We start from the raw sequence: 15,279 nt of genomic DNA on the forward strand, positions 1-15,279 counted from the left end.
AGCTCCTGCATCACATCAGGATCAGGACTACCCACGTGCAGCTCCTTTAGTGCCTTGGGCTAGTGTACTTTCAGGAGGGCCATGGCATGCAGGGCAGAGGCGGCCTGACCAGTGGTGCTGTAGGCTTTGGCCGTCAGAGATGATTTCGTCCTACAGGCCTTGGAAGGGAGTGCCGGGCGATCCCGACAGGTGGCTGCGCTTTGCGGGCACAGGTGCACCGCAACTGCCTTATCCACCTGAGGGACCTCCGTATACCCGTGGGCCGCCCCACCATCGAGGGTAGTGAGAGCGGACAAGCTGGGAGGTCAGTTTTTGGGCAGAAAAAGGTGCCCTCCACAACCTCGTCAGCTCGTCGTGCACTTCTGGGAAGAAAGGGACCGGGGGTGGGGGGCGTGGCTGTGAGCGGCACCCCGAACCCAGGAACCAATTATCTAGCCCGCAGGGGCTATGGGGAGGGTGGAAGTTTCCACTCCAACCCGACACACGCTGCGGCACGGGCAGACATGGCGGGCCGACCCGAAGGTGGCAGCTCAGTCGAGTCCTCGGCGTCTGACATCGCCAGTACGCTCTCCGATGCAGTGATCAAGCACTCATCCTGCTCCGGAGCTCCGAAAGTGACACTAAGCTGGCCCTGGGGCGAGCTGGTCTCCTCTCGGAACTCGCGGGGGGCAAACGAGCGTGCTGGGGAATGGGAGGTCTGCGGGGATTTACCCGGTGGAGCCGCGCCTATTGAAGCCCCCAAATCGCCTCCAGCGCCAGCCGGGCCGGCCTCGTACCTGGAGGTTGAAGGCACGGTGCGGGGGGCGGCTAGAGTGGCTTTCTCCCGGAAGAAGGAAAGCCACGACCGCAACGTTGCCATGGTCATATTCTCACAATGAGAACCTGAACTATCCATGAATGCTGCCTCAGTGTGATTATGACCCAGACATGTGAGGCAGCGCCCGTGGCCGTCGGAAGCGGAGAGATAGCGACCGCATCCAGGAATCACACAAAGACGGAGAGGCATCTTGAAAAAGACGTGTCTTTAAAAAGACGTTCACGTCAGTGTGGTTGCTCTAATAGAGAAAATATACTCTTTGCAGGAATATAAACTCTCTAAGCACTGTCGACGCACCCAGGGGCATAATCTGCACAGATCTGTGTAGAAGGAGAGAAAAGCTGCTGGAATGCGCCGTATATCCAACAGCAAACGCTTCTTGGGATGTGAATGGACCAGTAGTGGAAGACAGCTTGCTGACATACAACCGCTCGGCTCCGAAGAAAAAATCTGAATGAGTGGTTGCGAGCCAGCTCCTTTTATACCCGTATGTCCGGGGGAGTGGCATGCAAATTCCACTCGCCAATTCTCACTGGCCTTTTCTCAAAGTTCTGAGGTGTTTGGGGCTCCCAAGGGCGAGCCCTAGTGTCACTACATTGACACAATGTCGAGTGAGTGACAGAAGGGGAACCCTTATCACACCCGTTATCTGATTGGCTTGAGTAGACAATGGGTGGAGTCCACCTATTCGTTGATTGCCTGCAGCTCTCACGCAAGAAATGTTTCAGAAGTCACAAATGCACAGCAAACGATCCACAAATGAATGCTGGACAGAGTTGTGTTTGTGAGTTAAAACATATATTTGTAAATCTCATTTATTTGTGAATTAATTTCATTTTTGCAGAACTCCTTACATTTATTTGTGGATGACATTAAATTTATTTGTGAACAATTTTTTTATTTGTGAATCTTTTTCCATTTGTATGTTAATTAGAAACAATTCTAACCCCATACACAAGCAACCTCATTAACACTTTTCACAGTCCTCATTATCATTAAATGTTTAAAAAGCCTTTTATATTTCTTAAAGAAATTCTTTACATTCTTAGCTGGAAATAGATTAGGTTTAACTGTCAACATGAAGATGAGAATTATTGAGATCAGTTTTTTGTAATGATTAAAAAATATATAATTTTATCTTCAGCGTACTATAACAAAAGCCCTAACAAAAAACAAAATGTTCAGTTATTGTGTGTTTTTTTTATTATTATTATTTAAAAAAAAATGTCAGACCTGCTCCTCCAAATTCATCTCTATATTACAAGCCTGTTTAGTTATGATTATTGTTCAGGGCTTGTAGCTATGTGTTCAAAACCTCATTTTCCATTATATTAATCTAGTTTGCAATAAAATGCAATCAGTGTTAAAACTGTGCTGGCGATCTTGGGGTCTGGATCACTTCTGGAAAATTGCATTGTATCAGGTCAATATTTAGACCCCCCACCCCCAAAAGTTTTTTATATTTAATGAAACTGTAGAGGACCCGTGTGCCGGTATTTCCTGCGCACAGTGCATGTGATGCAAATTTAGTCATCAGCACAATACAGGCTGACTGTCCATGTGCAGCATAGTTTTTTTCTAGACATGCTGTCAGTCTTTGCACATTGCCGGCACACGCGCCTGCCGTTGACTGTGCTAACAGTATCACAAAACAATCGAAGTGTACATGCGTCAAACGCATCCATATGGGTTTGGGGTAAAAAAATTCTATATTTTGATATAATTTGAAAGGCTGAGAGCGTGACTGAATGATACATTGAAAAATATAGTATACCCTAGCCTTTACAAAGATTGATACTTGTTCAAGTGAAAACACAATCTTCACTACTGGTTCTCCATGTACATGGTTGTTCAGCATGATTCATGTGCAGTCATACATTCATGTTATAAACAAATTATCCAGATTTGAACTGCTTGAATGAAGTCATTTCAACAGGTTGCATGTGTTTGTGTTGTTTTCTGCACTGTACAATCTAGGTGCAGACAGTATGTCATGCTGTAGGGCCCTTCTCATGTGGTTTAGGGGTTTAGAGTTTAATCAGATAATAAATTTGTTATTGTCCATTTCCCGTTTGTCTTTGGCACAGTGCCCGTGAACATACATTAGTTGAGTGTGCATGCTGCCAAGTCAAGAAGATTCAGTAATTCTTTGTTAGACTTCATTTCCATCTGCCATGCACTTTATCAGAGCACCAGAGGGTAAGTGGAGAACACAGGTTTGTGTAGTGTTTTCCATTCAGTTGTACATGAATTACATCTGTTGGATATGTAATTAAATTAGATTTTTTAAATGGAAGTCTTCAGTGGAAGACATATAAAAATGAATGTGCACGGGCATTTGACGACAGCAAGTGGCTTTTAAGAGATACAGTACTCAAGTTTACAATTTGTTTGTTTTTACCCATTACCAAATGTAAAATGCAAATATGTCTGTCATAATAAACTAAATTTATTACTTCAGAATTAACTTCAGATGTCGATTCTTTTCTCCAAACCAAAGATTGCATGAAACATAGTTTGCTACTTAAAACATAGAAAAGCAGTAAATCAGTTACTTCCTTTGAGCTCAAAGAAAGGCCACAATGAAAAAACAAAGTATGAAAAGAAATATCATATTGGACTCTTGTTGTGGCCACCTCCCTAATTTTTCATTTCTCCATCCCATATGCTGCAAACAGACAGTCAAAGAGGCTTTCAGCTGGTTTTAACAGCCCAGTCCAGAGGGATTGCGGCAATGTCATTGGTGGTGCTGGTTTCCTTGTGTCCTTCTTTATTGTGTCTCTCTTTCCGTATGGCAGGTTTGTGTGGGCAGAACAAAAGCCTCAGCACTCTGTGTACTTGCTAAACATCACTGTGGCTTTAGCCTGCGGCCTCCAACATGGCCGTAAAGAGGCAGCAAACGCAGATGTGACAGCAGGCAATCAGCCAAGGCAATGTTGTGCCATGCGGTAAATAGACAGAGAGGCCAGTGGCATATGCTCATGAAAGCATCATTTTAATGGCAAATGTAAACCCTTGACGTTCCCTTGTGGTTTTTGAACCTGCTTCCAATGAGCTGGACTTTGTTTGAACAGTTTCAGTGGCTCTTTTGTGATGTTTGATGTGCATAAGAAAATCTCCACAGATTTAAAAGCCTGTTTAATGGCTTATGTGAGTAAATTGTCCTGCTGTTTCTGAGAGAATTGAGGTGAATGGTGGATTGCAGTGGTTTGCCAGCCACCAACGCTGAACAGGCACACACACACACTCTAGTAGTGTACTTAAGATGTGGACTGTTGTCTAGCGGTCTCATATTTATCCTCAACATGGATTTCATTTCTGGAGCAATTGGATCCATGTTTGTGAGTGGACAGAAGCCCCTTCAAAAGTGGCTGTGATCTCCAGCTTTGGTGGACCATTCGGTAAACACTTATTCCCTGATTACTCATTGCAAACATAAAACAGCTTTTTCGTTTGGCTGGTAAACAGCTCATCTCCGATCAATTCACATGAGTTTCACATGAGCGCAGGGAGGAAACAGATTTGAATGCTTTCTTGTGAGCTTCAAACTAGTTTGACTCACTCGGTTTCGAGTTGCACGCACGCATCATGATCAATAAAGACAACTGTCATTGTAAACCGCAGTCGTGCTGAGGGCTCACTGAGCCGTTCCAAGGATTGCTTCAGTTAACAAGTATCTGAGAAAGATCTACAGTGGGGTTGAATGGTTGATGATGATGCTCTTAAGTCAAACCAATAAACCACAAAAAAAAAAAAAAAACACACATTTGCCTAATGATGCGGAATCCAAACTGAATATTAATGCTGACATGCATCTCTTAACAGAATTTCATAGTTTACAAAAGTGTTTCTGTAAACTATCATTCATATTTATTTGTTGTTACTGTAAATGCAGACGCTTGTCTATAGAAAAACGTCCAAACACTTTTGAAGGAAGACTTCTCTTCCCGGCATGTTTGGATGAATGTCACTTTGAGTGGGTGTGCATCGCCAAGTTTGTTTCATCAGGCTTAGTGATCCTCTCCAGTGTTCAACTGAGTGTTGTGTGTGTGTGTGTGTGTGTGTTTGTATGCTTGTCCTCTCTATCTGTTTGTTGGACAGGACCTGACTCTGCTTTGTTTTAATTAAATATGCATTCTGAGGGCCCTATTTTAGGAGTACTAGCGCCAAGCGCAGCGCTATGACATAAGTCATAATTGCAGTCAGTGGTATTCTTGGGAAAGCATGCGCTAAGTCTGTAAGTGAGTGGGTTTGGCGAAATCGCACAGGCAACGGACAAATAGGCTGGATCAATTGCGATTTAATTCTCATATTCTTCTCTGGGTTTTCCATCGTCTGCATCCAAGTATATAGTCCATACCCAATCAAGCACCAGTGATATAAACAAAGACAGCACATTCATAAGAAGTTGTTAGTGTAAATGGACTGTATGCAATGAATAAGAAGAATTGAAAAGTTATTTTGTGCATTAACTGCATACTTGATGAATGCCATGCATATTTCTATGACAGTGACAAGCTCCTTTTATACGCATAGAAAATGTGATTCTTGTCAGAATTTGGATGTACGCTCAGTTAAATTATAGAGAATGTAAGTATTATTAATCATTTTCATCTACTGACACACAAATCACGGCTAGTATTAAAAGTGATTGTATCGGCACGCACTTCACTTCTACCGGTCGATTTTGATTTAAAAAAATGTATTTTATGTATTCAAAAATTCATGTATTCAAAAATATTTCTAAATTCAAATGACACATTAAATGAAATGTAAATATAATCAAAATAACGAAGTAGTCAAAATTCTTTATATAATGACCTTCCCAAATATAAAAATTTTACCCTCTTCAACTTCTTTCACCTACCACTTTTGCAGTGACTTAAAAATCAGTCTACAACAACTGATGGAAATGTACTAATACAAATTATATCATAAATACAATTATACTGTAAATATAAACATAATAATAATCATCATAATCATCATAATAATAACAATAATTGACCTAAAGATAGTTTAACACAAATCTCATAAATATTTGTTTCATAAATAGGCTACAACAGTGATCCCACTGTATTTTCAGAGTGTGGACATGAACTTAATTACCACTTGCTGGTGGAGTCTCCAAACTGCAAATGCAGGAACTGAGTTTAAACTTTGCGCTGAGTTAAGATGTGGTTTTCAAACGTATTAGCGCAATGACCTATTTCTCAGGAAAATAGAAAATTGCGCTTTGTGCCACCTCATTAACATACAATACACCCACAGATTTCACGCATACACCCACAATAGCACAAACACTCCCACCCACGCCCACTTGCGCTTTCCGCTGGCACGAAAATTGCGATTAGAATTAGTGCTCTCATGAAAATTGGATAAGCAATTGCGCATAGCGCTGTACATATTGCTGTGCTTTGCGTGCTCATGAAAATACAGCACTGGGTCAGGAAGCTGATTTTTTGCATAAATACATTTGAAACTGTGTTTCAAATTTAATTTATGCAAAAAAATAAAATAAAATAAAAATCAGAATATTGCTGAAATAATTTGCAAATAAAGCAACATTTCCAACCCATGTATTCAGGAGAACAAAATCAATTTGCACATAATAAATGAAAAAATAAAATAAAATAAAAATATATACTAACAATTATAGCTATTGGTTTTCTTTACATTTACATTTATTAATTTAGCAGATGCTTTTATCCAAAGCGACTTACAAATGAGGAAAACAACAGAAGCAAATTATCCTAGAGAGGCAGTAGAAACACAAGTACTGTAATACAAGTTTCAGAATTGTTTAGAGAAGTACCCCTAGCAAGGAGGACAAGAGTATTTTTTTTTTTTTAATTATTAAATAAATAATAAGTCAGTGCACTAAAGGTTGGGTCAAGTGCTCATGGCAAAGCTGTGTCTTTAGATGCTTTTTGAAGGATGTTAGAGAACCAGCTGCTGGGGTGGAGTTTGGCAGGTCATTCCACCAGTGAGGAAAAGTTTAAGTGAAAGTCCTAGACAGTGATTTTTTGCTTCTTTTTTTTTTATTTTTAATTTAATTTTTTTATTATTAAATTTTTATTGATTCATAAATTAACACAAAATAAAACAACAACAACAACATATATATACTGAATCAATCACTTTAAACATTAAACCCCCACTATATCCCCTCCCCCTACCAAACTCCCACCCCAAAAACAAGATTATAAAGACCACATTCCCCATTAGAGCAACAATAAAACCCCAAACTTCCCCCTGAACAAAACAAACAGAAAAAAGAAAAACGTGCGCATTAACCCGACGCACAACAGCGCCAACCGGCGTCCATCCCTCTAAACTCAAAGAGTCCATGTACGCATGCGAGAACCCCCGTGAAAACTTTGCCATCGGACTGCTCAAGTCCTGTGATTCTGCACAAATTTTGTGAGGCAAAATTACATAACAGAAATACTTTGTAAAACAGACCCCAGCCAACAGGCAGAATAAGCACAAAGAACATGTAGATTCATTCACAGAACTGTCTTGAAGGTGTGTTCCTCCACAAAACAACTTCCAGCTGATATAAAGCCATTCAGTGTCCTCAGACAGACAAACAATTGTTCAGTGAGTCAGCTGTTATGAGTGCAGCAGATGATGTAATCATTCTAATGTCCCTTAAAAATACTCCACAAAAACAAACTCCAGCCGCTAGGTGGAACCAGCACGAAAATAAACAAAACAGGCATCCCAGTTCCTCGGATGATCAAGAGCCAAACTCACTCGGAGGCCACATAAAAAGGTACATCATGACTTACTCAGCCTGTCAACTTTATAAAAGATGTCCATTATGTCAGCATGTAGATATTTTGCGGTTATCCATAGTGTTCATTCTCAATCTGGCTGGGAACTTCAGTGTAAAAGCGATCTTCCGTCAATGTAATAGTTTCTTGAAGGAGTCATGCCACAAAACAATCTCCAACCTCTAGACGGAGCCAACGCAAAAAAAAAAAAAATGGCGCCCAGCTTCCTCAGACAATTGAGTCACTGAACAGCGAGTCAGTCCACTAATGTAAGAAACATCAAATGGCTTACTCACTCCAATGTATTTATAAAGGAGAGTGCCTGTTTGGGACATGTAAATACTTTGCTGCCATCCCTGGTGTCTATTCTCATTTTGGCCAGAAACATCAGTACAGAAGCGATCTTCCGTTGATGTAAGAGTTTCTTACATTCCTTGAACCGATCGCTTTTCTCTCTTGTCGAACTCGCAAAGTCCAAAAAATATTGTGACTCTTCCAAGAAAGCTTTCCTTTGCTTCTCGCCTGGTGCAACACGAGATCTTTATTGGATGATCTCAGAAATTTAGCCAGAATTGATCGGGGCCTGTCTCCCTCAGCAGATCTCCAAGCCGGGACACTGTGAACTCGCTCAATTTCCAGTTTATGGCCTGTTATGTTGAGCAAACTCGGGAAGAGCTTGTCCAGGAATTTCACCATATCTCTGCCCTCTTCGTGCTCAGGAATTCCAACAATTTGTATGTTATTCCTTCAGCTCATATTTTCGAAATATTCAAGTTTTTCCAAAATGTGTTCCAAGTCTGTTTTGGATGCAGGCGGATTAGCGGATAATTCCCTTTATGACGACTCCAGATAATCGATTCGTTTCTCAACATCTGCGACTCTTGTGACCAACTCAGAGAATTTTGTTTCCATCGCCATAATCGATCAACGAATTACAGAGAGATCCTCCAAGTCAGCAACAACCTTCGTCAGCATCACCGTGATGTTGGACAGTTGACACTGAATACCTTCTCCCGACACGCCATCCAAATCGAGTCCCCGGCTCGCAGGCCCGTCAGAGGCCTCAGCTTGAACACGTAAGTGTCTTTTAATGTCTCCAGAGTCTGAGGATTTTGACTTCTTTGCCATGTTGTAACTGGGTGTATCGAATCTCACCGGATTATAACATGAAAATAATTAAAAAACTTGCAAAGTGCACAGAGCTAGTCGCTCACACTTCTGCTTCTCGCATGGCCTAGCAGTAGCTAGTTGGTGAGACTTAGACACCACTCCCCTCCAAGAAACCCTGAAGGACCTACCTGTGAGATAAGACTCAAACCAGCTGAGCACAGTTCCTGTGATGCCCTTTGCCATGAGGGTTGACAGGAGAATCTTGTGGTTTACAGTGTCAAATGCAGCAGATAGATCCAGGGTTTTAGTAGCATTATTGATGTAGAGTGAGGAGAAATGGCTAGAGGATGGAAGTGAGGATGAAACCAACTAGTGGGTGAAAGAAAGCGAAGGTTTTGCCGAAAAGAGATCTGTAGACGAGAGAGTGCTCAGCAAGGAGGTAAATTAAGGTTAAAACTAAGGAAGAAATTATCAGAAGTGCAGTTGCGTGTGTAGATGAGGTCCAGTTGGTACCTGATTTATGCGTTGCTGCAGTTGCGAGATATTTGAGATCAAACGAGGCAAGCAGTGTGTGGAAATCTGCAGCCTGAGGTTTGTCCAGGTGGATGTTGAAGTTGCTAAGCATGACAAGTGGGCTACCATCCTCAGGGTTTTCTTAACTTAGGGGGTTTCTTGTAACTGGGCCTTGGTCTTTAACCCATGAAGTTTGCGTCAAGTCTGATTCCAAAGGGGGCAACGATTTCGGATTCAATTAACCCAACTCTAATAAATAACTCTGACTTTGGCATTTCAGAATGGCCAGAGCAACATTTGTGATGTTGTGCATTAATAGTGGCCAGCTGTGACCAATTATGTGTGAATAGTAGGGGTGTGAATCTTTGGGTTGAAAGCAACTGGATTCACGATTCACAGGTTTTCGATTTGATACAAAAAAATGTTGCAAATTCAAAACAATTCGATTCGATTTACAATAAAATTCGATTCGATTAACGATTCAATTCTGCATTTTTTTTAAATGCATTTATAGTATTATTTTAGTACTTCCCCTAATGTGTCTTAAGCAAGAAAAAGAAAGGCAAACTACTTAAGATTGTTTATTCCACCAAAAGTAACTTGAAAGAAAACACATTAAATACATGTACTGTACAATGTGGCAATAAAATATTTCAGAGCTCAACATAGCTTGAAAAGTATTCCATATTCCACTATAAAAAGTATTTTTATTAATTTGCATTACTTTTCCCGGCCTTGAAATCACGCGATCCCATGAAGGGTGATGGAAGAGTGCAGCGTGCGTCTGTGAGGGGACATGTAACTAATTTAATATTTATATATTATAAAATATTGTATACTGATTTGCTGAATTGCGACTCATTTGATTTAACAGTCTAAATAGATTTTTGACCAACACTAATGATTCTCAATTCAAAAATCATATTTCAAGATTGATGCATATGAATCGGCAGGATTACTAATCAATGCATCGAGAAAACGAGTGAATCGTTACACCCCTAGTGAACAGTCATATGACTTGTTGAGGCAAAGTCACTTTACTTTTTAATGCTTCTATGAATGTATTTGTAAAATGTGTTTCCATTGTAGTTTATGCACGTGTCTTCTTACAGAATGACAAATTTGCATGTTTAAGTACTCCAGATTTCTGAAACATTACTGAAACAAAAAACGATGCAACATGTTGGATTCCTACCCACCCTATCTTTTAATTGCACTGACTTCTCAAGTCCATCTGTTCTCCTTGGGGCATTGAGGAACTGTATGAAAAACATCTACTGCAGAGCTCTGTATGTTTGGTGTACTGCTGCAACCAAAGCCAAACCAAGTGATGTGTATCACTGGCCAGTGCCAGCTGGTGCATCCAGAAGCAGGCTTTAGATAAAGTACATTCCTGTTCCTTATGGTCCAAACGGCTGCAGTTTTTCAGATGTCTGCAGCATCATGGAGGAGGTGACCAGGGCAGAATCTTGACTTGTCCTTAATAACATTATGAATGATTTTCAAGTCACTTCAGCAACAAACCAGTGCCAGTCTAATAACAAGACATACTAAGATTAAAAGCAGTGCTTATTGTTGCCAGAAAAATATGCAATATAGCAGTAACATAAATCATTACATATCAATGTGATTTTTATTTTTATTTATCTATTGTTTGTATATTATTTAAGTTTGTTTTAAAAGTTTTGAATCAAAGGACTGTATACTTAATCCCCCAAAACCGCTAGATTTCTCATTGCAGTAATATGTGAAATTCTGTAATAGTACGATGACTATGTTGCCGGCTGTCATGCATTCTCGGATCCCCCAAAGTTTATTGATTGTTACTTCAAACTCTTTAACCACAACTGAAAATCTAGTGCAGTGTTCACGAATAAAATTTCAGTCCTCATCGCCATTCAGACTTTCATCCCACAGAACTGTGGTTTTCAGTGTTTTTCTAATTCCTCTTAAAAAAATAATTGGCCCTCATTATAACAGATATGGCACAGTGTCGTAACCATAAATAGTATGTAAAAAGGACTAATTCAAAGCTCCCAATTCGTCTAATGTGACTCTATTTTCTGTTTCGTGTGTGTGCTGTAGCGTCACCCTGTCTGGGCATCGGATGTGAAGCCGATCAGAGGCACAAGCCCCCAGATGGCCAGGCGTGCTCTGCAGCTCCAGGACTCCCTGTTCTCTAAGGAACTGGAGAACATGGGCAAACATCTCGCCGGTAGGCTTTTAACACACAAACACCCACACACATACTGTATAAAACAGGCCACATTTACATTATGTCTGACACTGTCAAAGGCCACACATCTGAAAGTCTCCACCACCATTCAGTCTGCCTGTGAACACTGTGTGATTGGCTAATTAAAAGCGGATCCACCTATTAAAGTGTGTTGTTAAAAAAAAAAAAAAAATGATGACCATCTTTGATTAATTCAATAATGCCACCACCACAGTCACAAGATTGTTAGCTATGCTGTGAAGTGACAAATCTCTGTCTGCAGATGATCAAACTTGGCCGGTGGCTTTTATCAGGTTTGATCTCACAAACCTCTGCGAAACATGGTGGTTTGTGTGTGTGTGTGTGTGTGTGTGTGTGTGAAACTAGTTTGTTTATTAACTGCTTAAAAGCATGTGGCAATACCAAAGGCTGCACTTATTCCCAGAGCAAAGAACTCTGGCATGTGTTGCACAGTTGTTTGTTTGCGTATGTCCTGGTTTTTATTTTGGTTTGTTGTTATACACCACATACATTTGAAACATATTAAGTATTTAAGAAGGGCACTCTCACTGAGTCATCAGGGCAACAGCTGTGTATGTGAATGTTGGAGGTTGACATTTCAGCGTGAGTTAACAAACTTTATCTCAGCATGCTAAACAAGAAGACCATGCCGTTATTGTACATACTGTTAGCACTCAGAAAAACATATGATCACTTTTATCATACGTTATCACTTTTATACACCAACATGTATTGGTACTGAAATCTTTATTTTTTGTCTTTGTCACATTGTATATCTGCTCAACAAGCAACAATAGACATAGTTACTGTACAATAAATACAATGGCATGTGTACACATTAGGATATATGTTACAATATAAAACCTGTATATAAACCTCTATAAAAAACAAACAAAGTACAATTTAAACAATAGAAGATAAGTTATCAAAGTATGATAAGTTATTCTACAAACTTTGTTTAGTGGTTTGTTTGTTTGTTTGTTTGTTTGTTTGTTTTTTCAAAACCCTTAAACCGAGACCAAAATTTCAAACACTAACTCCTCCTGAAGCTTTCAAGCTACATCCACCAAACTCGGCACAGACCTTCAGACTGTTCTGGAATAGTATGTGCTATTTCTTTTCTAACCAATCAGACTTACGATTTTCTCAAAGTGGATGATCAAAAATCAAGAAAATCCCATAGACTTAATTTTACAACCTGGCTCTAAGGCTGTAACAAAAAGGGAGACCAAACGTGCAAAAACTATGAAAAAGAATTTATTTTAACATAAGTACAAACACCAAAGCAGAAATTGGGTGCTAGAATGAAGCTCTCAGATCGGTTTCATGACACAGCTCCATCCTCACAAGGACGCTGTCACCAACAAAGAACTATCCGCTGCCTCGTGAATACTTCTGTGGATATTTCAAGCTCCCACTCACAAGCGTCAGGTGTGTCAGCCTCGCCCCCCAAAGCTCGAGCCACCTGCAACAATCACTTACACACAAACACTCACAGGCACAAGACTGAGATGCATCACCTATATCCACATCATGTTGGATTAGATGCGTACAAGTTGGAATATCTCCGAACAAACTGGGAAACTCGGACACTAATCTGGTTAATTCTAACTGGTGTGACAAAGACAGATGACCCAACAAAACATCTAAATTCTGGAAAGTCTCAGAATTTTTTAAACGGGGCAACAACACATCGTCTTTAGTGGCCTTCACATCCTCTTTTCCTTCTGACACAGGAGAACGAGGAGACTGAATGGACATCGCGACAGTGACAGAATCTGGACTTTTTATTTTTGTGTCAAAACAACGAGAGCTGTTTGCTTGAGCAAATTCACATGGCACAACTGCTTTGATTTTTTATGATCTGGAGTAGCAATTAAATAATTTTGCTCTAATAATTTTTTGATAATTGTATATGGGCCGGTAAATCTTGCACAAAAAGGAGAACCTGGTGAAGGCAGCAGTGCCAACACCTGATCACCCGGAATGAACGCACAACATTCTGAATAACAATCAAACAGCTTCTTAATTTTTGACTGCTCATTAACTAGATTTTCTCGTGCAATCTGCCCTGCCAAAAGCAAATGTCTGCAAAAACTGTTAACGTAATCCAACAAATTTTGAGGTGGTTCAGTGCCTTTCAACTCCTCCTGCAAAACAGCAAATGGATCATGCACATTATGACCAAAAACTATTTGTTTGGACTGAAACCCAAACTCTCTTGAGTTACCTTCCAAGCAGCAAGCATTAACTAAGGTAACCCCTCTTCCCAATCATGGTTTAATTCAACACAATAAGCACGTAACAATGCCTTAAGGGTTTGATGAAAATGCTCAAGCGTACCCTAACTCTGAGCATGATACACGCTTGATTGGTTATGCTTCACTTTAAGCAGTTGCAAAATTTCAGCAAACATACACGACGTAAAATTGGTTCCTTGATCACACTGAATGATCTTGGGTATACCAAAAATATAAATGAATTGAGGTAAGGCTTTTACAACAGCTTTGGTAGTGATTTTTCAAAGTGGGTATGCTGTGGGGTAACGAGTTACTTGGCACATTACCGTAAGCAAATACGCGTTACCAGACTTGGATGGAGGCAATGGACCAATGCAGTCAGTTTTTATGTGTTCAAATGGCTGAGTGGTGACAGATATCGGACACAGAGGTACTGGTTTCAAAGACTGATTGGGCTTTTTTGTCATGGCAGGTTTTTATGTATGTGGTGATGATTTTTTTCAGGCGAGGCCAATAGAATTGTTTTCCTGACTCCTAATTGACCGGCAACCTCACCATGGGCAGCTCGCATCACCACATCTCTATACTGGCTGGGTACCACAATCTGAATGTGGTGATGGGAGCGTGGTCGTGTGTCTGTTTGCGGGAGAGAGGGAGTGGTGTGGCTCGTCAAGCTGGTTGACATGATCTCTAACAGCTGCTTCTTGTTACAGTGATAGCAGGGAGAGGCCTCAAAAGCAGCCGAAAGACGCCAGAGATCTGAGAGAGAGAGGGACACGAGTGTGCAGCGACTGGCATGTCTTATTTTGAGTATTGTGAAGCTGAGGTTCAAAGTAGTTTATGTCTGAGTTTTGTGAAGCTGACTGAGAGTTTTGTTACACTGAACTGTTTGAAATAAGAAACACACTGTGAAGAACACACACAGAGAGTGTGGAAGGCAGAAAAATAAAAGCCTACCTGAAGCGTTTCACTGCTCCCTGTCTCTTCCTTTCCCATACCGGAACCTAAAGGAGTGTTACACTGGTGCCAAAACCCAGGATTCGAGCAGAAACATCGTCATGGAGTCCTCACCACTGGGCGAGGTGATCAAGACCCTTGCCGGCATCCAGCAGAAACAGCATCAGGCCCTCGTCGAACTGCGGCTGGAGCAGGACCAGCATTTTTAACTCCTGCTCCAGGCCCAAGTGGAGGACCGACAGGTGTTCCGGTGCCTGATCAGACATGAGGGGGTTGCTGCTGCAGCCCCGAAGCCCACCCCGGCTGTCCAACCAGTCACCCTAATCAAAATGGGGCCGACTGATGATCCCAAAGCATATCTCAACCTCTTCGAAAAGACCGCAGAGGTGTGGGAATAGCAGCCTGACCAGTGGGCGGCCTGACTGTTGCCACGACTCTCCGGGAAAGTGCAGCTTGCGGCCCAACAGCTCCCCGCAGCCAACCTCCTAGTTTACGCTGACTTGAAGAGATCCATTCTACAGCAGGTTGTCCGGACCCCCGAACAGAGCCGTCAGCACTTCTGTGTCCTGAAGCCGGGCAAACCCGCCCGTTCGTCTTCGCACAGCAGCTCCGGGACGCCTGCCAGAA

The 15,279-nt window shown here is 41.2% G+C and overlaps 1 protein-coding gene across 3 annotated transcripts in view; it reads left to right on the forward strand.

The window, feature by feature from the left end:
• Positions 1-15,279, forward strand: part of LOC127434668 (uncharacterized protein C8orf34 homolog) — a 115,713-nt gene that overhangs the window by 87,653 nt on the left and 12,781 nt on the right. For all 3 annotated transcript variants that reach the window (XR_007896072.1, XM_051687559.1, XM_051687560.1), the window contains exon 11: positions 11,305-11,434. Coding sequence is in view for 2 of the 3 variants with exons in the window: in XM_051687559.1 (XP_051543519.1) it covers positions 11,305-11,434 (130 nt within the window). In the remaining variant the exon portion in view is untranslated. The remainder of the gene's footprint in view (positions 1-11,304; positions 11,435-15,279) is intronic.

The sequence above is a fragment of the Myxocyprinus asiaticus genome, chromosome 44 (assembly GCF_019703515.2).
Source record: "Myxocyprinus asiaticus isolate MX2 ecotype Aquarium Trade chromosome 44, UBuf_Myxa_2, whole genome shotgun sequence".
Lineage (NCBI taxonomy): Eukaryota > Metazoa > Chordata > Actinopteri > Cypriniformes > Catostomidae > Myxocyprinus > Myxocyprinus asiaticus.